The 20,453-nt window shown below is 68.3% G+C and overlaps 2 protein-coding genes across 6 annotated transcripts; one reads left to right on the forward strand and one right to left on the reverse strand.

Annotated features, from left to right (window-relative positions):
* Window positions 1-4: 4 nt before the first annotated feature.
* On the reverse strand, window positions 5-17,073 carry TSC2 (TSC complex subunit 2). Of its 5 annotated transcripts, none has more exons than XM_055135407.1 (41): window positions 16,931-17,072; window positions 16,447-16,607; window positions 15,991-16,077; window positions 14,952-15,062; window positions 14,530-14,674; window positions 13,582-13,699; window positions 13,381-13,429; window positions 13,065-13,190; window positions 12,911-12,984; window positions 12,544-12,670; window positions 12,007-12,150; window positions 11,552-11,689; window positions 11,262-11,365; window positions 10,963-11,044; window positions 10,345-10,500; window positions 10,092-10,208; window positions 9,359-9,481; window positions 9,112-9,218; window positions 8,889-9,036; window positions 8,340-8,462; window positions 7,989-8,123; window positions 7,054-7,243; window positions 6,349-6,442; window positions 6,150-6,252; window positions 5,923-6,017; window positions 5,244-5,372; window positions 4,274-4,435; window positions 4,055-4,207; window positions 3,874-3,986; window positions 3,538-3,729; window positions 3,157-3,360; window positions 2,737-2,867; window positions 2,114-2,607; window positions 1,764-1,839; window positions 1,563-1,649; window positions 1,211-1,397; window positions 994-1,133; window positions 803-881; window positions 646-737; window positions 318-416; window positions 5-241 (listed from the first exon to the last, which is right to left on the reverse strand). In XM_055135407.1, the coding sequence occupies exons 2-41, from the start codon at window positions 16,582-16,584 to the stop codon at window positions 86-88; spliced, it is 5,328 nt and encodes a 1,775-aa protein (XP_054991382.1). In that variant the 5' UTR covers window positions 16,585-16,607; window positions 16,931-17,072; the 3' UTR covers window positions 5-85. The 5 variants fall into 5 exon arrangements, with proteins under 5 accessions (XP_054991382.1, XP_054991381.1, XP_054991386.1 ...); XM_055135406.1 differs by having other exon boundaries at window positions 4,274-4,438; XM_055135411.1 differs by lacking the exon at window positions 3,538-3,729 and having other exon boundaries at window positions 4,274-4,438; window positions 16,931-17,073.
* Window positions 17,074-17,172: 99 nt separating this feature from the next.
* On the forward strand, window positions 17,173-20,232 carry NTHL1 (nth like DNA glycosylase 1). The gene is made up of 6 exons (XM_055135481.1): window positions 17,173-17,415; window positions 18,152-18,387; window positions 18,613-18,783; window positions 19,113-19,272; window positions 19,866-19,971; window positions 20,052-20,232. The coding sequence occupies exons 1-6, from the start codon at window positions 17,325-17,327 to the stop codon at window positions 20,173-20,175; spliced, it is 888 nt and encodes a 295-aa protein (XP_054991456.1). The 5' UTR covers window positions 17,173-17,324; the 3' UTR covers window positions 20,176-20,232.
* The last annotated feature ends 221 nt before the right edge of the window (window positions 20,233-20,453 follow it).

A 20,453-nucleotide genomic window follows, 5' to 3' on the forward strand; every position in this document is an offset into this window, starting at 1 on the left:
CTGCTGGTCTGGACACCCTGAGTCGGCCTCAGGGCTTTATTTCGCCTGGACACGACTGGGGGCGTCCCCATGGGATCGTGTGGTCTTACACGAACTCCGTGAAGTCATCCACGGAGGAGATGAGGCGCTTCCGCTGGCCCGTCTCATAGGTGGGCTCCGGGCTGGGGGCCGGGGCCTTGGTGTGGCCCGGGGGCTGCAGCAGTGGGAGGCCGGGGGCAGCCGAGTGCGCTTCCTCACGGAGCTGAGGACGGATGTGCCTGCCTGAGCCGGGTGCCTGAGCTGGGCGCCCCCCACCTCCCACTGCGGCCCCTGCCTACCCGGTGGCGGAGACGCTTGATGTGGCGAAGCCTGGTGATCCATTTGGAGGGGTAGATGTCGGTGGGGTCCGAGCGGCTGTGGTGCACCTGCGAGGCCATCTGGGGGGCGGGGGGCAGGGTGAGCCCGGGGCCCCATCGGCCTCCTGCCCCCAGCCTCCCCCACTCGCCCGGGGCCCCGTCGGCCTCCTGTCCCCGGCCTCCCCCCACTCGCCCGGGGCCCCATCGGCCTCCTGCCCCCGGCCTCCCCCCACTCGCCCGGGGCCCCATTGGCCTCCTGTCCCCGGCCTCCCCCCACTCGCCCGGGGCCCCATCGGCCTCCCCCACTCACATTGGCATGCAGCGCCATCTGGCGTGCCACGAAGGACAGGTTCCGGTCAGACACAATCTTGGCCATGCTCGTGTCCACGAGACCCTCCATGTCTGTGGAGAGACAGGTGTGACCCGGGCTCAGGCTGCTCACCCCACCCCCCCACCCACAGCGTCACCTTTTCTGCACTGCAGGGTCACCAGGTTACACTCGTAGTCCAGGGGGGTGATGATCACATGCACGAAGTTGAACTGGCCCTGCCCGAGCAAGAGGGAGACACCCTGACACGCGGCCCAGGCCCGCCCCGCTGCTCAGAGAAGCGGGCATGACCCCTGCCCGGGGCCTGGGCTGCTGGGGCCACCCTCTCACCCGGATGGTGCCCAGCTTGAAGTCCTCGCCGGAGTCGTTGTACACGATGGACACGAAGTCGTTGCCCAGGTGGCGCTTCTTGTCACAGCGGTGCCTGTCCCCGTCTTTGGTGGGCATCAGGGTGGCGATGTGGAAGACGGCTGTGGGCAGAGCAGGATGCTGAGCAGAGCCCCAGGGCGGCCCCAGGCCCTGCCCCGAGAGGGGCCTCCACACATACCCTGCATGATGTCGTCATGCCAACAGTAGGTGAACTGGCCGTCCTCGCCACCCACGTCCAGGCCCCCCAGGTAGACCTTGTCCGGCTGGCAGTCCTTGAGCTCGATGAGCTTGCCCAGGCCCATGAGGAACTCGGTGTACCGGTAGGAGCCGTGCTCGTTGGACAGGATCGCCAGCTCGTTGTTGCTCTGCAGGCACGCGGACAGAGGCAAGGTGGTCCGTGCCCTCTGCCGCCTGCAGCTCTGAGCTCCCCACCATAGCTCCCATCCCAAGCAGAGCGGCAAGGCCACTGGCTGTAGGGGGACAGTAGGCCTCCGTCCAGCACCCCTTGCTCGTGTGACCACTCAGCTCACCTGGCCTTCGCCCACGTACAGGACAGCGATCTTGTGCGTGTCGTAGGAGGGGATCTGGTCTAGGAGCTGCACAGAGCGCTCGAACGACTGCAGCAGAGCGTTGGCCTGAGCCGGGCCCCAGGCACCCATCCCCGGCAGGAGACCCCCGTAGGGCCACCGTATCCCCCAGGCGTGGGGACCCGGGCGAGAAGGCAGGTGCACCTCATTTGGTAGAAGGATGGGCTTGTTGGACTCGTCCCCGAAGAAAGGAGAGTGGTAGAGCTGCAGGAACACGAAGCTGCAAGGCCGGGACACTCAGACCCCGTCACTGGTCACTATTCCCGGGATACCCAACCCCATCGCTGTCCCCCACCCCCGGGACACTCAGACCCCATCACTGGTCACTATTCCCGGGACACCCAACCCCATCACTGTCCCCCACCCCCGGGACACTCAGACCCCATCACTATTCCCTCCTACAATGAACCCGACGTGCCCACTGTCCCCCAAAGTAGACCGCAGACCCTGCACACTGCCCCCTCCCAGGGTTGGACTCAGAGCCCCGGGCTCACCTGGGGTTGATGCCTGGCACCTTCTCGGGGTTGCCAGCTCCGGCCCTGCCCTTGAAGGTGTCCCGGTCAGCCCGTCTGCCCCTGCGAGATGGGGCCGAGTCGGAGATGGTGTAGCCGCGGGGCCGCAGGCCACTGGGAGAGCGAGGACAGCTGGCGGGGGAGGGCCCCTCAGCGGGGCCGGGGCCATGGCTCTCTCTGCCTGAAGCCGGCCAGGGGGCGCTGGGCCCGTCCAGGGTCCCTGACTGGGAGCGCGCCTTGGCCTCTGGGCTCAGGCGGCCCCCGCCAGCCTTGTCACCAGGACCCCCGAGCACATCCTGCAGCAGCTGCAGCTCGGGCGAGGAGCTGGACTTGCTGAGGGGCTGGGCTGGCTCGAAGGAGAGGTCAGCAGAGGGCCGGGCACCCTCGGAGGACACGGCCCGTGCCATGGGGATCCCGCCGGCGCTCTGCTCCTCCCCACGCAGCGACTTCTCCTCCTGGCTGGACGTGGAGGACGACTAGAAAGGGGGACATGAGCTTCACTGGGCTCCAGACCACTCTCAACAGCTCGGGTTGGCCCGGAGGGTCAACCAAGGCGCACCGGCCCCCGGACACCCCCAGCAAGCACCACGGCCGGCCACACTCACCCGGCTGAACGGCACGGAACGGCGCCCGTGCCCATCCGTGCCCAGAGCCGCGCCCAGGTCCTCCAGCCCAGGGGGCTCTGCGGTCAGCATGCTCTCGCCTGGCCCACCCTCCTCCAGGACCACAGCCGAGTCTGGGGAAACAGGCAGCTGGGGACATGGACACATCGTGGCCGTGACACCCGCCCAGCTGGTGGCCACAGAAACTGCCCACCTGCCCCCGAGCAAGGGGAGGAGCTGGCAGGCGACAGGGACGCCCGCCCAGGGGCCAGAAGAGGCTGCGGGCTCGTGTCTGTGCCCGAGGGCGCAGTGCACTGGCCAGAGGCCCAGGAGAGCAGTGCTGGCCGGGCCGGGCACTGTGCCGCCATCAGAGCCCTAGGGTGGGGCCCTGCCCAGCAGCTCCAGGGCCAGCGAGCGGCTCACCCGTGTTGGACCGCGGTGGAGGTGGGGGCTTGGCCGAGCCGGCTGCCGGCACCGACAGCGACTTGTAGAGCGCCGTGTCGCGCCGCTCCTTGAAGCGCTCGGCGGCCATGAGGGCGTTGGAGAGCTCCTGCAGGGGCATGCTGGTGATGTCGGACGAGAAGGGGCTCAGCGGGTTCTCCAGGCTCATGAGCCAGCTGGTGTTCCCTGCAGGCACGGACCCCTCAGGCTGCGCTCCCGCCCGGCCTCCGCCCCGCTCCGTGTGGAGTCGCAGCCCGGGTCCTAGAGGGGGTGGTCGGGCCTTTGGGGCGCCCCAGTGACTCCAGTGCAGCCTCCGGAGGGCGGGCCGGGCCTGGGGTCTTGGGGAGAAGCGTCCCCACATACCCGTGGGCCTGCGCACCAGGATTTCCGCCCAGCCCTGGGTCAGCAGGGGCACGTAGGCAGCCAGGTTTGTCCTTTCCTTCTGTGCGGGCTGTCGGGCGGCAGCGGGGGTGTTCTGTGGTCCCGCGGGAGCAGGGCTGCCCGGGAAGTGGGGGGCTGGGGCCTCCAGGGCCCCCACGCGAAGGCCGTGGCCCCCTGAGGAGGCAGCGGGAGGGCGGGTGACCCAGCCTGTCCAGGCACACCACCAGCACAGACCACTGTCCCCACCAAGCTGCCTGCCCCCCAGCCCAGCCCCCTGGAGGTTGGGTAGGGCCCCTCCCGCACCCCGGCCCGGCTCACCGGACATAGAGCGGACGCGGTCGCGGGCCCCTCGGCACACCTGCTGCCCGGCCTGAGACTCCAGCTTGGCGGGCGCCTCCTTTGTCTGCCGCACATGCGTGCTGGGCCCGGGGCTGCGGGCCGAGAGACGGTGAGGGGCTGCAGCACACGGGGCGGCGGGGGCGGGACAGGGGCGCCTCACCTCAGCTCAGGGCTGCCCTGAAGCTCCCCCGCGTCCAGGCCCAGCAGAGAGCGAGTCCCGGCGCCCACGCTGGTGGTCACCGTGACCAGCTTGTTCCCCACCAGCCAGGTCTTGGTCCTGCCGCCGGCCAGGAGAAATTCGCCCACGGGCGACCTGCAAGGGTGGCGTGTCAGTCCCGGGCCCGGCAGGACCCGCCCGCACGGCGGCCCCCGCGCCCACCTCTTGGGCACGGCCGTGAAGTTGGAGAACACGTATCTGGCCATCATGTCCAGGCACGTCTCCGTGAGCTCCAGATGGAGAGTTTTCAGGTTGTCATCGGCCTGGGCCATGGAGTTCTCATCGGCCGACCCCAGGCTGGCACTGGTGAGGGACGTCTGGATCCTGCTGGAGGGATGTGCACGGTGGTGAGGGGCTGGCAGGGCAGAGGCACCGACCACCACGGCCAAGCTCAAGGCATGCAGGTGCCGAGGCCACCCAGCCACAGCCGCGCCCTGGGGAGGCGCCGGCCCCGGAGCAGAGGCAGGGACAGCAGTGGCCAGTCAGGTCATGCAGACGCGCAGCTCGCGCCCGAGATTGCATTCTGCCCTCAGGCCTGGTCGTGGGGCAGGCCGGCCCCGCCACATGCACCCAGTAATACGAGGGTTCACACAGGGCAAATCCTGATCCCAATTTCAGAGCCCTTGGTTACAGCTACCAGAAAATTTGCTAGAATGGCCTCACTGACCACCTACCTGCCCACCCTAAGCTGCCCTGGACAGAGGCGGCCCGAGCCCAGGCCAACCTGACACCACAGGGGCCTAGGCCCAGGCGGCACGGGCAGGCAAGGGACGGGATGCCCGAGAACCCAGTCTGGCCCCAGACACGGCAGCAAAGAGGGGGTCGAGGCCCCCTCTGGCCAGGGAGCCGGCTCCAAGTAGTAGCTAGGGATTGCTGGAGATGGTGCACAGAGCAGCCCGGTGGGCGGGGGGCAGGCGGTCCCCAACCTGTGGCCTTCACTTCGGTGAAGACCCCAAATCCCAGAGCCAGCCGCAGAGCAGCGTGGGGGGCTGGGGACAGAATGCAACCTTCCCCTCACCGCTGTGGGCTTCCAAGAGGCCCCTGCGCCCAGGACCGGCTCCAGCACCGGCGCCGAGGTCATGCCAGCAGCCCCATGCACACCCCCCGGTGCCCGCCCGGCAGAGCCCACTACCTGCGGACCACCTGCTCGGACACACTGATACTGCGGCACCGGAAGGCCTCGGCGGCGCAGCTCTCCGGGAGCTCTTTCACGGGCGGAGAGTGGCTCAAGCCTTGTCTGGGGGGCCTGGCTACCCTCAGACTACCAAGCCCCCGAGCCCAGCCCCCGAGGAGCGCAAGCGCGTGGAGGGAGGAGGAAAGGTCACAGGTCACAGGGTCAGGACGGAGAGCCACGGGGGGGACAAGCCCATGCCAGAGGCCAGTGAGCAGGGAGAAACAGAAAACAAAACGCGTGAAAACACATCTCATGAACACGGTGGGAGGCTGCGCGAGGCCCCGACGGGGGGGACGGACGTGCAAACCCCACCTGGGGCAACCCCCACAGGAGCCAAGCTGTGCAGCAGCCCCCCTCGTCCCCAGAGGCCGGTCCTGACGGTCAGCCAAGGGGCCAGCCTGCGGCCCCACACCCCCGGCTGGAGAACAGCGGGGACAGCCAAGCGCAGGGCAGCGGGCAGGAGGGCTTCACAGGGAACGCAGCCAGACAAGGCCAGTCCTCTGGCGAGTGGGGGCCGTGTGCTGACCAGAGGCTGGGGAGGGGCACCCTGTCCGGGGCAGGACTCGGCTTCCCAGGAGTTGCTGGTGCCCTGACTCCACCCTCCCAAGCGGCCCCACGCCCACCCCCACTCCCGCACCTCTTGGGCCTCTCATTGAGGCTGGTGCTCCGCGCCCTGAAGCTGTCCTTCTCCGGGGTGTCGTCGAACGACAGGAGCACGTTAGATCGCAGGCCCTGGCACGGAGCAACACGCAGCCCTGGGCAAGGCTGGGCGGGGGCCTCTCCCGGCCACACCTGCCGGCTCTGCCCGTGTCTGCTCCGGAGGGAGCCCTTGTCCTTCTGCTGTGGCCGCCAGGCCACACCTACCTTAGTGATGTAGGGGACAAAGTCCTTGCGGAAGGGCAGGCGGCAGCGAATGAACCACATGGCGATGACGTGGTGGGCCAGGCACACGATGTACTGGTTGAACCTGGGGAGCGCGGAACGCGCAGGAAGCTCAGCCCCAGACCAAGGCTCCGAGGGGCAGCAGGACTTCCGGGGAAGGCGCCCAGCTCACGGCACTCACTTGGAGGGGTTGGTGTACGGCAGGGAGATGGCAAACACGCTGGCATACTGCTCAGCGGCGAAGTTCCTGTAGAGGTGTGGCAGCCTGGCCAGAGCTGGGACATGGGCGATGGTCGTGAGGGGTCTGGGTTGGTGCCCGTCACAGCCCAAGTACACGTGACCTGAGCCCTGTGGACCCCCAGGCCTGGTCCCCAGGCGAGCCCCGGCAGTGGTCTGCATATCTGACTAAGGGGAGACGCCCACGCGAGACCGTGGGCACTGTTAGGAGCCAGAGTGGGGGGATGGCCGACATCCCCGGGCCCTCACACCAAACCACCCTGGGGCTCGCCAGCTGGATGTGGGGGTCTCCTGAGCACCATCTAGGGCATAACCCCCCAAACACACACAGACCACGACTGGAAAGGCAGTACACTGTCCAGGTGCTGACCCCGCATGGGACCCAGCATCACCACACAAGATCCACGAGCTCAGAGCCAGGAGCATGCCCTGAGCACTGCTGTGTGCAACTCAAACACAAGAGCAAAGGCCCAGGGTTCCCTGGGGACGGAGAGGCAGGCCCACGCAGCTGAACCCTGGGCCAGGCACGGGAGGTGGTACCACACTCACCTCCAGGGCCTGCTGGTGTACACACACACACACACACACACACACACACACACACACACACACGCACAGACACGGGCGGGCACACCCAGAACCCACTCACTGGACAGGAACTCGAGCAGCGGGATGGCCATGCTGGCTGTGGCCGAGATGTGCGTGAGCTTCACCACCAGCACGGGCAGCGCCTTGATGATGACGTCGGGCATCTCCACGCTGCAGATGGCCAGCGCCACCACGCACTGGCTGGCACAGCGGAAGATGAGGCCTTGCTCCAGGCAGTAGACGAGCTCCCGCTGAGGGACGGGAGGGTCAGCTGAGGCCCACACCCCGCGGAGCTCTGAAAAGTGCCTCCGCCCTCAGAGCCACAGTGGGGTGGGACGTACACCTGCCCCGGCCACTGCTTCCTCCAGCCAGCGCTGGGCCCTGGTGCAGCGTTCCCGGCATAAGACAGGCTGGGCTGTGGCCTCTACTCGGGTCCCCCAGCTACACGTGACCCTGCTGCACGGCTGCCTGACAGAGGCCGCCAGGACACGGGGCTGTACCCAGCAGGAAGGGCTGGCGCAGTCACAGCCCAGAGCGAGCAGCAGGTGTGATGCCACCGCCGCACCGGGGCCCTGGCAGGACTGCCGGGCCCTCCATCCCAAGTGGCCCCGAGCCCCTCTGGGCTGAGCCCGGAGGGCAGGAGGGTGGAAGTGGAGGGTCTACAAAGCCCAAGCACCCTGCTGACCCAACCCTCAGGGTCTCAACCTCTGTGGATGCGGGTGGAGTAACACCTCGCACTAACAGGGCAGGGAGAAGGGACGGGCCAGCCACCACCATGGAACACAAGAGGTCACCGTCCAGCGCCTCTGCCTGATGGCCAGCCCGGTTCTGCCCGGCAGGGCATTCTCCTCCACGGGCAGCACAGGCTATGGACGTGCGCTCACCGCACGCACACGCGTGTCTGTGTACCCAACTGTGTGCGTGTTCGGCTCTCCTGCGTATCGTGCCGCCCTCCCCAACGGGCCTGGGGGCTGCCCGGGCCTGGTTCCCACACACCTGTCTGGCTTTGTCCAGGTAGTCATGGTAAGAGATGAGCGCAGTCAGCACGGGGACCACGGCCAGATGCAGGTCAGTCCTAGAAAAGCCTTCTGGGGTGCCGCGAAGCCGCTCCAAGGTCTTGGGGCCTGAAAGCTAAGCAGCAAGTCTCCGGCATGCAGGGCTGCAGCGCCCCGAGCGAGTACCACCAGGGCTGCTCCTGCTGCCCCTCGAGCACAGCCAGGGGTGCCAGCACCCAGGAAAGAGCCCGCAGGAAGGAGGTGGGCAAGGGCATCCCTGCTCGAGGCGCCGACCCCTCAAGGAGACCACCACCTCCACCCGTGAGCCGGGGCCCGGGTGCCCGCGAGGTACCATGGAGCAGAGCGCCGCGGAGAGCTGGTCCACGCTGCACGAAGACGTGAAGATGAGGACCTTGTAGCGCAGCGACTCGGGCAGCCGACTCAGCACCAGCTTCAGCACCTTCCAGTCCGTCTCCTGCAGGCGGGCGGGCCTCCAGCACCCGAGCCCCACCCCAGCACCCCCACATCCCACCCCGTCCCGTCCCTCTCGCACCCCTATGCCCCGTCCCTGCAGCTGCTCATCTTCATACCCCTCAGGATGGCAGGCCCCGCGCAAGGCGGGACAGGTGGCTGGCAGTGGGTGGCAACGGCGCCTGCCCAGTGGGGAGCCAGGGGCCGAACACGGGCCCAATGCCCGCCAGAGCATGGTGACCACGTGCCGGCAGAGGTCACAGGCCCCCAGAAACAAGGCAGTGGATCACTCAACTATCTGCCGGGCACACCAGTGATGACACCTGCCCTTGGCTGCAGCCCTGAGGTCACAGGGGCCCAGAAGGCCACTGGAGCCCCCCAACTCCACCCAAAGCCCCCAAGCCCCGGAGCAGCCCATGCAGCCACCCACCTGCTTTAGGCACTGCAGCAGGGCCCGGAAAAGCCGGGCATATGGCAGGGAGCCCAGGCGCACGGCGGGGCCCGCGGGAGTTGCACCTGGCGGCCCAGAGGGCGGCGACAGGGGGCCGCTGGCCTTCTCGGAGGCCCTGTCCGGCTCCCTGCGGGTCGAGAGGAGGAAGTGCTGAGGAGGCCCGCGCTGCGCAGGGCCAGAGGCGGGGCGGGCCCACACGTACATGGAGTCGCAGAGGCAGTAGGGGCTGAAGCGCACGGCCCCGTCCTTGCCGGGTAGGCCCAGGCGGTGCAGCGAGTCGGCGCGAAGCAGCAGCAGGAAGTCGAAGGCCTGCAGGACAGAGGGCAGCTGAGGCCCGCACGGGTCCCCGCAGATGCTTGGGAGGGCAGCATCCGGCCCGCGACACCCCAGAGCACACTCCCCCACAGCCCTGGGGCAGCTGGAGCCGAGCCCTGCCCCGCCTGCCGTACCTGCAGCCGGATACTGCTGGCGATGGGGAGGCTGTAGCCGCACTTGTAATGCAGCTGCAGGTGGCCGACGAGCAGGTCGTACACGCGCATGGCGTGGCTGGCCGGCAGGCAGTATAGCTTGGTCTGCAAGGCAGGGCGGTGAGGCCCGCGTGCCGCCCCAGCCCGCCCTCGGCACGAGGACACCCCCGAGACCAGGCAGTCACTAAGCGCCCTCTGCACCGCCCCTTCTCCCAGCACCCCTACCTCACCGCAGGCGGCCACCCACCCCAGGGCAGTGCTGCCCACTCTGGGAAATGTGGTTGGACGCATCTGCTGAGGGGAAACCGACCCCCTGCAGCACCCCAGGCAAACGGCTGTACTCGAGCCCCGAATGCTAGCAGGTGGGGGATGGTGGCACCTGCCCCCCACTGCAGAAGGGGTGCAAAAGCTGCCCCCAGAGAACAGGCCGAAGCCCCCTACTCCAAGGCGCCGTGTGATCCTGCACCTTGCACTGGCCCAGAAAACCCAAGTCCCAGGTTGAGCCCGGGACAAGCGGGCAGCGGTGCTGGCCACAGGGGCTCACAGGCAAGAGACAGAGCAAGACGACCACTCCCCCAGCCCAGCCCAGAGGAGCTGGCACCGGGAACCAGAGCCCAGAGCTGACGGGGAGTGGGCAGCCAGGGCAGCAACTGCCCACGGGGAAGCCGGAGCCGAACCCAAGCAGCGGCCCCCACACTGGCCAGGACCCCCGCACCTGCAGGATCACCAGGAGCCCCAGCACCGCCGTCTTCACGTCCTCCAGGGACGCCGAGTACGCAGCCACGTCTCTCTCCTCCAGCTCGGGCGGCGCAGAGAGCGGGCGCGCCATCACCTGCGGAGGAGCCCGGAGGTCATTCCCAAAGGCCAATCTGCCACCCCTCCCCCCACCTCCAGGTGACCTTCCAGGCACAGCTCCCCGAGCCCAGGGGCAACCAAAGCCGTCTTGGGGGCTGAGCGCTGCAGACCACCTTCTCGATGATGTCCAGCAGGCTGTTGAAGTGGTGTGTGTGGCAGCCCTCGGCCAGGTCCACCAGCAGCTGGGTGGCCAGCTTTCGGACCTGGTGGTCCCGGTCGTCGGGGATGTGGCACAGCTGCGAGATGACCACCGAGCTGATGAGTTCCTCCTGCGCGGGGAGATGCCGTGAGTGGGGCCTGGCGGGCCCCAGGACCCAGGTGTCCTGCCCGTGGCGCATGCACGAGCTGGCCTGAAGAGGCTGAAGAGCAGCACCCGAAGCAGGGTGGGAGTTCCAAGGGACAGACTCGGGCCTGGGCGGGGGGGGGGCACGGGGCCCACCTCCGCAGGGAAGGGCGTGCAAGCAAGGAGCGGGGCCATCCAGGAAGGTTAGGGGAAGGCCCCGCGTGGGTCACCAACTCCCAGTCCCGCCCCTGCCCCCGCCAGCCGGGCAGGCGGGAGTCAGGGAAAAGGCCAGATGGCCGGGAGGGTGAGTGGACAGGCGGTTGGATGTGAGGAGGGTGGACGGTATGGCAGGCGGCGACGGGGGACAGACAAGCAGGTGAAGAACGATAAACAGACACAAGAACCTGCCGCTGGGCACGTGACACCCACTGCGACGGGACAGACGCACCTCGTAGAACTGCCGGTTGATGAGCAGCACGAAGGACAGCACGTCCAGCACCTTGATGCGCACAGCACTGCGGGGCTCATGCCTGGGGACAAGGACGCTGCTGGGCGCTGGCCCAAGGGACCCAACCCAGACCGTCCAGGGGAGAACCACACTGGACAGCTGCTGGGTTCTGGGGCAGCTCCACAGCAGGAGCGTGTGGGAGACACACGGGGGGAGGGGGACGCAGGGGTGGCAGACTCCCCTCTGCTACAAACAGCCCCTGCAGGCTCGGGCCGAGGCCTCCCCGCCGAGCCGAGCACCTGAAGAACCTGTCCATGAGGGCCTGCAGGCTGTGGATCCAGCCGTCCTTCGCGGGGTGGATGGACTGCGCCCGGTAGGTGATCAGGTTCAGGAGCGAGGACTCCTGGAAGACGGACCAGGTCGGGCCCCCTCTGTGCTCCCCGCCCTTGCCCCCCACAGGACTGGCACCACATGCGTCCACACCAGAGCCCTGGCACGGGGCCGGCGTGTCTGGCGAGAACTGCCATGTGCCAGCGACAGGGATGCTGAGGGTGGGGCCGGTGCCCGCCCCGCCCAGCAGGGTGCTCACAGGCCTCTGGCCCGCGTATCTTTCCACCAGCTCGAAGTATCTCTCTCGCGAGCCGTGGAACTCGTTCTGGTCACAGAGTTCCTCCACCGTGGTCAGCAGGTCGTGCACAATGGCCTTGAGCTCCGGGCTGTCCAGGTCCTATAGCACAAAGGTGACGGCCAGCTTCTCCACAGGGCCCTAGGGCAGCACCGGCCACAGGGGACGGTGTCCTTCCCACTGGCCTGATCCTCTGCAGCCCGCAGCCCCGAGTCCCCCAGAAGGCCCGGCTCTCCGCCGACGCCAGGCACGCCTCGTCTCCCTGCAGCCGGCCTGCTCGGCACATGGAGCTCCAGCGTTTATCCCCAGAGCCACAGTCCCCCAAGTACCAGCAGCACAACCCACCGCCAGGGCTGCCTGGATGGCCTGGCGCTCCTCCGAGACTGACCCCACTCCGGAGGGCCCTCGGGGAGGCTGACCTGCAGCTGCTGCAGCAGGCGCTCCATGATGCTCAGCAGGATGTCCCAGGTCACGGCCTGCAGCTCCCGCCGGTACTTCTTGGTGAGTCTGGTGATGGAGAGGACGATCTCGTAGGACACAAGCTCATTGGGGCAGGTCATGGCCTAGCACACAGGGGGCAGGGGACAGGTGAGGTCATGCGCAGAGAACACCCCGGCTGCCCAGGAAGCACAGTCCTGCAGAGCATCCACGGCGGAACAGCCACACCGGGAGGGGGGAGGCCCAGCCAGTGTCAGGTGACACCCCCCACTACACAGGAAGTGCTTCGGCTATGGACGCCCCAGCAGACGCTCATGCTGGCCGTGCTCTGCTCGGGCACGTGGGGCTACCCCGGGAGAAGCATCGGAGGGGCCCGTGGGACTCGGGTGCCCGGCTGTGAGACTCATGTCTGCTCGAGAAAACTTCCCGGAGCCTCAATCTCGTGTCGGGCTGGCAGCCTGGGTGCCACCCACCATGCCGGCCCCCAGGGGAGCTCCTGGCCGCAGACGCCGACTCACCTCGTAGAAGGACGGCAGCACGGACGCCGGGGAGTTCCTGAGCGAGCAGAGGCGGTGCGCGCCCCACAGGGCCATGCCCACGAAGAACACGGCGCCCCTCAGCAGCGGGGCATCCTCCATGTAGGCCCTGCAGCAGCCCAGAGACAGGAGGCACCCACTTAGATGCGGCCCAGCCCTGGGCATGGCGGGGCTCAGCGAGGCAGGAGCTGAGGGCCGGGCTCCCGCCCGCCGGGCAAAGCCTCCCCAGAGCCAGAGAACCCGAAGTGGCACAGGGTTGCCAGTGGCCTTCGCGAGGCTGGCGACCAGGTCAGTGCTTGGCAGCACGGGGGCCACCCTGGCCGGGACAGGAGGGCCAGCGCCCACTTGCCTGTCCTCCATGATGTGGCACATGTTGCAGATGGCGCTGTGGCCCAGGTGGGTGCCCAGGAGGTTCCGCATCAGCTGGCAGACGGGACAGTGGCCGTCAGATAGGCACGCCGCGCCCGCCGCCCACCCCGCCCGCCCGGCCGCCGGGGCAGCACCTTCCAGCAGGGCTCGCACAGCTCCTTCACGTTGATGGTGCGGCAGAGGGTGACGAGGAAGAGCGGGAGGCTCTCGGCCGGGAGGCAGTTGTAGCACACCACGGCGTCCAGCACCTGCAGGGACACCTGCGGGGCCCGCGAGGGTCACCTCGCGGCGTGCCAGCGAGAGTGGACGCCCTGGCCTCCGCCCCCCAGGCTGACCCGGGACTGCGGCGCGGAGCGAAGCCCGCCCCCGTCCGGGAGACAGGCCAAGGACGTAGCTCGCTGGGGGAGGCCCGCAGGAGGAAAGGACCCGGCCCTGCAAACAGCCACTGACCTCGATGTCCACGGGGGACACAGTCTGGACACAGAGCAGGCAGATCATGCTGTGGGGGAAGCAGCGGCGTCATGTGGGGCAGCGCCGAGGCCCACCCCAGCAGCACACAGAAACGGACGTGGACAGCCAAACAGGCGCCCTCGAGTCACGACGAACCACACCCCAAAAGGCAGAGGCCAGCGCGCGTCCACCCCTGCTTACTGGACCATAGATGCGATGTGCTCGTCCAGGTAGCAGCTGTTGAACTTGACCAAGTTCACAAGCACCAGAAGGAACTCGGAGGACAGGCCGACGTCCATCCACTGCAGGACAAAGTCGGCTGTGGGGAGAGGAGACAGGGTCCCCAGGAGGTCAGCATGGCCCCGGGAGGCCAAAGCCCAGCCCCGACACTGCGAGGCAGGCACGGAGCCTCCAGCCTGGGACCCGCCTGGCTCATCTGGGGACGACCTCTGCCCACCGCCCCGACCTGCACACGCTCCCAGCTGCAGGTTCGAGCCATGCTCGGCCCAGCCTCCTTCGTCTTCTGCAGTGAAACTGCACTGCAAGAACAGAAAGAACGGGGCTGGAGCAATAGCACAGCAGGGAGGGCGTTTGCCTTGCACACAGCCGGCCCGGGTTCAGTTCCTAGCATCCTGAGCACCGCCAGGAGTAATTCCTAAGTGCATGAGCCAGGAGTAACCCCTGTGCGTCACCGAATGTGACCCAAAAGGCAAAAAAAAAAAAAAACAGGAGGAACAAAGGCCACCAAAGGGGAGTTCAGGCCAGGCCCTGGAGCAGGAGAGCAGGTGACGAGCTGAGCCCCAGAACCCAATGCCACCACCTGAAAGGCGGACCTGGGCCAAGCCCCCAGGACGGAGCACCTGCCTGTGGTCACTCCCAGGACACCCAGATTGACCCAGAGGCGTGCAATCTCCCAGCAGTGCTAAGGGATCGGACGGGCAGGGCTTGGAGCCAAGGGCCATCAGGCACCCAACTTGGGTCCTCCCACCTGTGGGCCGGGACCAATGACCCCAAGTAACTACCTAAACACAGCTCAGAGATTTGGGGCTCATCCAAGGGGTGTGGGTGAGCAGAGACACCTGGTCCAACTGCCCCAGGGGCATCCTCAGCCCTCTGGGCCCTGCGGGTCCCCGTGCGGCTGGCACCCACCCAGCTCCTCCTCCAAGTAGGTGATGTGCCGCCCATCATCCGTGAGTGCCTTGAACACCTCCAGCCTCTCCGGGAGGTCGTCGTTGGACGGGTAGTCCTTGATGACTTTGAAGAAGAGCGCTCGGAGCACGCCCAGGCGGTCCCCCTGCAGGCAGAACCACCGGCTGGGCAGAGCCCCGGCACGGGCACCCGGCAAGCCCGATAACGTGGCGGGGAGTGCCAGCTAGGGGGGGCGACTGAGGCTCGTGCTGGCGGGCAGCCCTGGGCCTCTCTGAGCAGCGGGGGCGGGACAGCCAGAGGAGTCAGAGGGGCCAGGCCCAGGGCAGGCTGATGCGGGGTCACCCTGCATGAAGCCCCCAACATCCCAGAGCGTGAGGAAGCACGAGAAGTCGGGACTCAGGCCCCGGAGCCTGCGGCCTTACCTGCCCCTGCACCACGGCCTTGAGCAGAGTCAGCACCGCGTGCCGAGCCTCAGGCGGCCGCTCCGGCTGCAGCAGGTCCTCGACAGCCTTCCAGAGCGCCTCCACAGCATGCTGCCGGCAGAGAAGGGCGCCCTGAGCAGGCGAGCCAGAGGGTGGCCGCGGGGAAGGCACCTGCTTTGCATGCGACCAGCGGGTTCCCTCCCTGGTGCCAAGTCAGGCCGTCCAGCCCTGCCAGGAATGACCCCTGAACAGAGCCGAGAGCAAGCCTGAGCACTGCTGGGCACGGCACCCCCTCCCAAAACAGGACAGACTGACAGAGCGTTTGACGCAGAACTCACCCCCCGAACCTGAGCCTGACGGCCACTGAGCTGGAAGGGGGAAGACCTCCGAGTCCCCCGAGCCCGGCCTCAGCCCTCAGCAGACCCCATGCCCCCCGGTCCCTGGAGATCTCCCTGGTGCAGGCACCTGGTACCCACCTCCCAGGCCCCGCTCCGGTTCTGCTGCTTGGCCGCCCAGCCGTGTGCAGCACGGAGAACCTCCTGCACCCATGGCAGAGCTAGGCCCCCTGCCCGCAGCACCCCTTCCCCCCATGCCTCCGAACCCCTCGGACTGCCCGCACCAGGGCTCTGCACAGAACAGCACAGGCCCAGGCTAGAGTGTTCCCGAGGGCTACACCAACACTCACCTCGCCCCCCACCCTCAACACTCCTACCGGGATGACCAGCTGCAACAGGCCACCGAGGACAAGGACAAACCCAGCCATGCCGGTGCCCCCAACGCTGAGCTGGGCAGACGTGGCCGCTGGGACACAGCGGCCACCTCCCACGGAGAGGCCCATGTCAGCACTCGCCAGTACCCCCGGCCTGGCTCCCCACTGAACAGCCAGCAGGTGACCGCTCCCCAGAGGCCCCAGCCCCTGCAGCTCCCAGGCTGCTACCCGGGGGCTGTGCTCCAGGGCGTTTCCAGAAACTTCCTTTCAAGTGGAGCTCATCAGTCCACTGGCCCACCCAGCCCTTCTCCCGTGCAAGGACACACCCACCTCCTCAAACTTCTTTGTCTTGGCAACTTCACAGATCTGCCCTATCACCCGGATGCGATTGTTGAGGCCACTTTCCACGCTCAGCTCCTGGAGGCAGAGCAGAGAGACCACCTTACCTGAGCAGAGGCCCAGGCCAGGCAGACCAGCAGGGGAGCGTGAGCACAGCGGGCTGCTCAGTCTTCAGCGACCATCCTCAAGGCTACGCGACTCCCCCCGTGAAGCAGTGAGCACCCTGTGAGCACCCCGCCCCTGTGCAGCTTCCGCAGCCACTGGCCCACACGGGGCTTCCAAGTTCCTGTGCTCGCTTATTCTCATCACGGGTCACCCAGGTGTGCAGCTGTGTCCGGTCCCGGGTGCCAGTCCCGAACTCTGGATGCAAACTTGCACAGGCGACAGGCGTGAGACACGGGGCGCCCCCGCCCCGGGCCCCTTCTCTGCACCTGCTGCCCCACGCACCCGCAGGATGTCCGCCGTGACCACGAACTCCGTCTGCTTGCCCTCGGCCGACCGGGGGTGCTGCCGCGAGGGGCCCAGCCCCAGCAGGATCTTGAACTTCTCCTTCAGCCCCGAGTCTTTGCTCGCCGGCTTGGCCATGGGGGCAGGCGGCGGCGGGTCCGCTGTGAGAGGAAACTGGCCCGCGTCACCCCGGGGTCCCCGACACCGCGACCCCCCGGGCCCCAACACTCTGACACCCCGACCCCCGACTACCTGACACCGCGATACCGCGAGCCTCGACCCCCTCAACCTCCCACCCCGCGACTCCGCGACCCCCCGACACTGCGACCCCCGACCCCCGACCCGGAGCGCTCGGCGTGGGGGGGTGCGGCCGGAGCCGCACGGACGCCGCCCCCGCTCGGAGCCAGCGGCTCCGGGTCTCCGCGCTCGGGCCACACCGCGGGCCGCGCTGGCGTCCGTGTCCGAGGCCCCGCGAGCCACTGACCCGCGCCGCGGCCGCCGCGAGCCCGCCGTCCCGGGAGAGACGAGCGCAGCCGCGGCCCCTCAGCCCCGCCGCGGGAGCGCGACCGGCACTTCCGGCGGTGGGCGGGGCCGGGCCGCGCGGGACTTGCTGGGATTCGTAGTTCTTTGCTTAGGGTTCTGGGGCGGTCACACCCGGCGATGCTCAGGGGTTACCCCGGGCTCTGCACTCAGGACTAACTCCGGGCGGGCGCGGGGACCGCACGGGCTGCCGAGGATCGAACCCGGGGCGGGCAAGCGCTCCCGCGCGGCTCCGGCTTCTGGGAGTCGTGGTTCTGGGCCGCACGCGTGCGCGAGAGCCGCTCGGTCACGTGACGGGACGCGGGGCCCCCCGGGATATGTAGTGCGAGGCGTACGGCATGCGGGTCGGGGGCAGCGTGAGGATGCTTACCCGCGGCCGGAGCCGGGGCCCCGGGGCCGCGGCCCCCGGGACGGGAGGGGCGGCTGCAGGTAGCACCGCGGCCGCGGGAGGGGCCGTGGGGAGCCGGCGGCTGGGGGCCGGGCGCTCGAGGCCGGGCTCCGAGCCCCGCGCGCTGAGACCCGCGTGCAGCCCGGGGCTTCCGCCCGCGCCCGGAACGCCGAGTGAGGGGCATGGCGCCTGCCCTGCTTCCTGCTGGCGACGGTGCCGGGTCCACCGGCTCCCAGGCCCAGTGCGGGCGCCCCCCGCCGTGTCTCCAGGGTTGTGGAGACGCGGTGGAGGGGTCGGCGGCCAGGCACGTGCCCATGGACCTGCTCAGCTGCGCCAGAGGCCAAACGGTCCCTGCACCATGGGCGTGCTGCAGAACTCGTGCAGCATTTGCCGGAGGGCGCCCAAATTAGGGGGCTCTGGGAAGACCTAGGGTAACCCAGATGAGACCCAGGGAGAAGGGGTCAGGGCAGGAGACGCAGCTGCGGAGGTGCCACGGGAGTTGGGACTCACCCCGAGTTCCCGAGTGGAATATGCATCCGCTGGGTCTCAGAGGGTAGCCTGGAGAGAAGCCCGCCCTCCTCTCGCAGTGGCGGCCCTGAGCCCTGTCGCTCCCGGGTTTGGTCTGAGGTCAGTGGTGGAAGGCTGGTTGGCCAGCCTGGGAGCACACCCAGCTGTGGCTGAGTCCAGGTGTGGTCAGAGGCCCTGGGAAGGGGCAAGACCCCGCTGCCCTCTCGCGCTGCCGACTCCACTCTTCAAACCTCCGGACACCTCTTGCAGAGGCGCAGGAAAGCCACAGCCCGCGGAAGCGCCCACGGAAGGCACAGACACCAGTACCTGTGGCCTATGAGGCCGCCGAGGGCGAGAGCGGAGCAGCTGTGGAGCCCCTACAGGGCTGGGAGCCGCCGCACTGGAGGCAGCAGCTGGCGAACATCCGCAGCATGAGGAGTGGGAGGGACGCCCCTGTGGACCAGCTGGGCGTGGAGCACTGCCATGACCTGAGTGTGCCCCCCGAGGTAGGCAAGGGACCAGCCCCCGAGCCCCCCAGGAGCTGAGCTGAACGTTCCCAGCACCCCGAGGCCTGGCCCGTGTAATCCCAACCCTGAGTGGGCGTCTGCCCCCCCAGCCCCCCTCCCCATCCAGGCACTCTTCAGGCCCATATCCAGAGCACACACGCTGTTGGGGGAGGGTGGGGGGAAGGGCACAGCAGGCCCAGCCCCACCCCACCCCTGCTCCTGCAGGTGCGCAGGTACCAGGTGCTGCTGTCACTGATGCTGTCCAGCCAGACCAAAGACCAGGTGACCGCGGAGGCCATGCAGCGCCTGCGGGCGCGGGGCCTGACAGTGGCCCGCATCCTGCAGACCGACGAGCACACGCTGGGCACACTCATCTACCCCGTGGGCTTCTGGAGGGTGAGCCTTTCCTCCGCGCCCGCCCTTCCTTCCTCCTCCCCCTCGGCCCGGCCCGCCCTTCCCGGGAGGCCGCCCAGCTTCCCCACTGTTTACACTGCACCGCCGCGCTGGGTGCAGGCTGCTAGGTGGGCGGCCGTCAGGCGGGCAGGCGGGTGCTCCCCCTGGCTCGGGAGTGGGCCGCTGCTGCTTGTCAGACGGGACTGAAATAGCCCCTGCCCACGGGATGGGAACCACCCAGCTGATGCGCCCGGGCCACCTCTCCGTGCCGCGGGTGACAGGCACCGTGGGTTCCCTCCGGGCTGTGTCCGCCAACGTGCCCCTCATTCCAGAGCAAGGCCAAGTACATCAAGCAGACGACCTGCATCCTGCAGCAGCGCTACGGCGGGGACATTCCCTCCTCGGTGGCCGAGCTGGTGGCCCTGCCGGGGGTCGGGCCCAAGATGGCACACTTGGCAATGGCCGTGGCCTGGGGCACCGTGTCAGGCATCGGTGAGCGGCACACACACCTCAGGACCTGACGCTTGGGCCCCTCCCTGAACTTAAGCTCAGAGCCAAAGGGCAGCCCCCAGATAGGCCAGCACCAGGCGTGGGGCCAGGGCCCCCACCGGGCATTGGGGTCACGTTAGGTGGGTAAGAGATGAGAAACGACGGGTCCTGGGCTCGGCAGCAGCACTGTCCGCAGCCCTGTGGTGGCTCAGGGCACCTGGGAAGGCTTCCTGGGGAGGAGGCACTTCCGCTGAGCACTGGAGGGGGAAGCATGCTCCAGGCGAGAGCAGCATCATGGGGTGGGGAGATGTTGGCAGCTGGAGCCCAGGCTTTGACCCCCCGTGCCATATGGGTGCCCTCTGCTCCCCCAGCACCACGGGTGTGGCAGGGAAAACAACAGCAGTAGCCGTTTAGCCGGGACCAGCACAGGTGGGAGGGAGAGACCTTGGACTGAGTGGGGCTGCAGGGACGGCCGGGGTGGGGCTCATTCCAACTCCAGGGCCGGCAACAGCAGCAGCGGGGAGGCCAGACAGCCCTCACCCTCGGGGCCGTGTCCCCTCCCCTGCTCTGGGGAACCCGTCTCCCTCCCTGCTCAGCCGTCGACACACACGTGCACAGAATAGCCAACCGGCTCGGGTGGACCAAGAAGTCAACCAAGTCTCCAGAGGCGACCCGCACGGCCCTGGAAGAATGGCTGCCCAGGTGAGGGGCCGCCCCAGGGAGGGGGGTGCCCCGGGGAGGGCCGGGCCTTGCTCCTGACACTGACATGTCCCCGTCCACAGGGACCTCTGGGGCGAGATCAACGGGCTGCTGGTGGGCTTCGGGCAGCAGGTGTGCCAGCCGGTCCGCCCCCGCTGCCAGGCCTGCCTCAACCGGGCCCTGTGCCCCTCAGCCCTGCGACCTTGACCGTCACCAGGTGCCTGTGCCGGAGCCCCGGAGTTCGCAATAAAGCCCAGGACTTTGCACACTTGGGTCTACAAGCTCGGCTCGTGCTCACACTTATGCGAGGGGCAGGGCCTGTGCCCTGATCCATGCCATGGGGGGGGGGGGGGTTGGCTCAGACAGAGGGTCTCCGACAGCATCCAATGCTGGGGGGTGGGGGCGGGGGGTACGGCAGAGGGTGCTGTCAGGGCCAGAAAAGGCCGGAGAGGCGCCTCCGGCCCAGGACGCCCCAGCACAGCCCC

This window comes from Sorex araneus, chromosome 4 (assembly GCF_027595985.1).
Source record: "Sorex araneus isolate mSorAra2 chromosome 4, mSorAra2.pri, whole genome shotgun sequence".
Taxonomy (NCBI): Eukaryota; Metazoa; Chordata; class Mammalia; order Eulipotyphla; family Soricidae; genus Sorex; species Sorex araneus.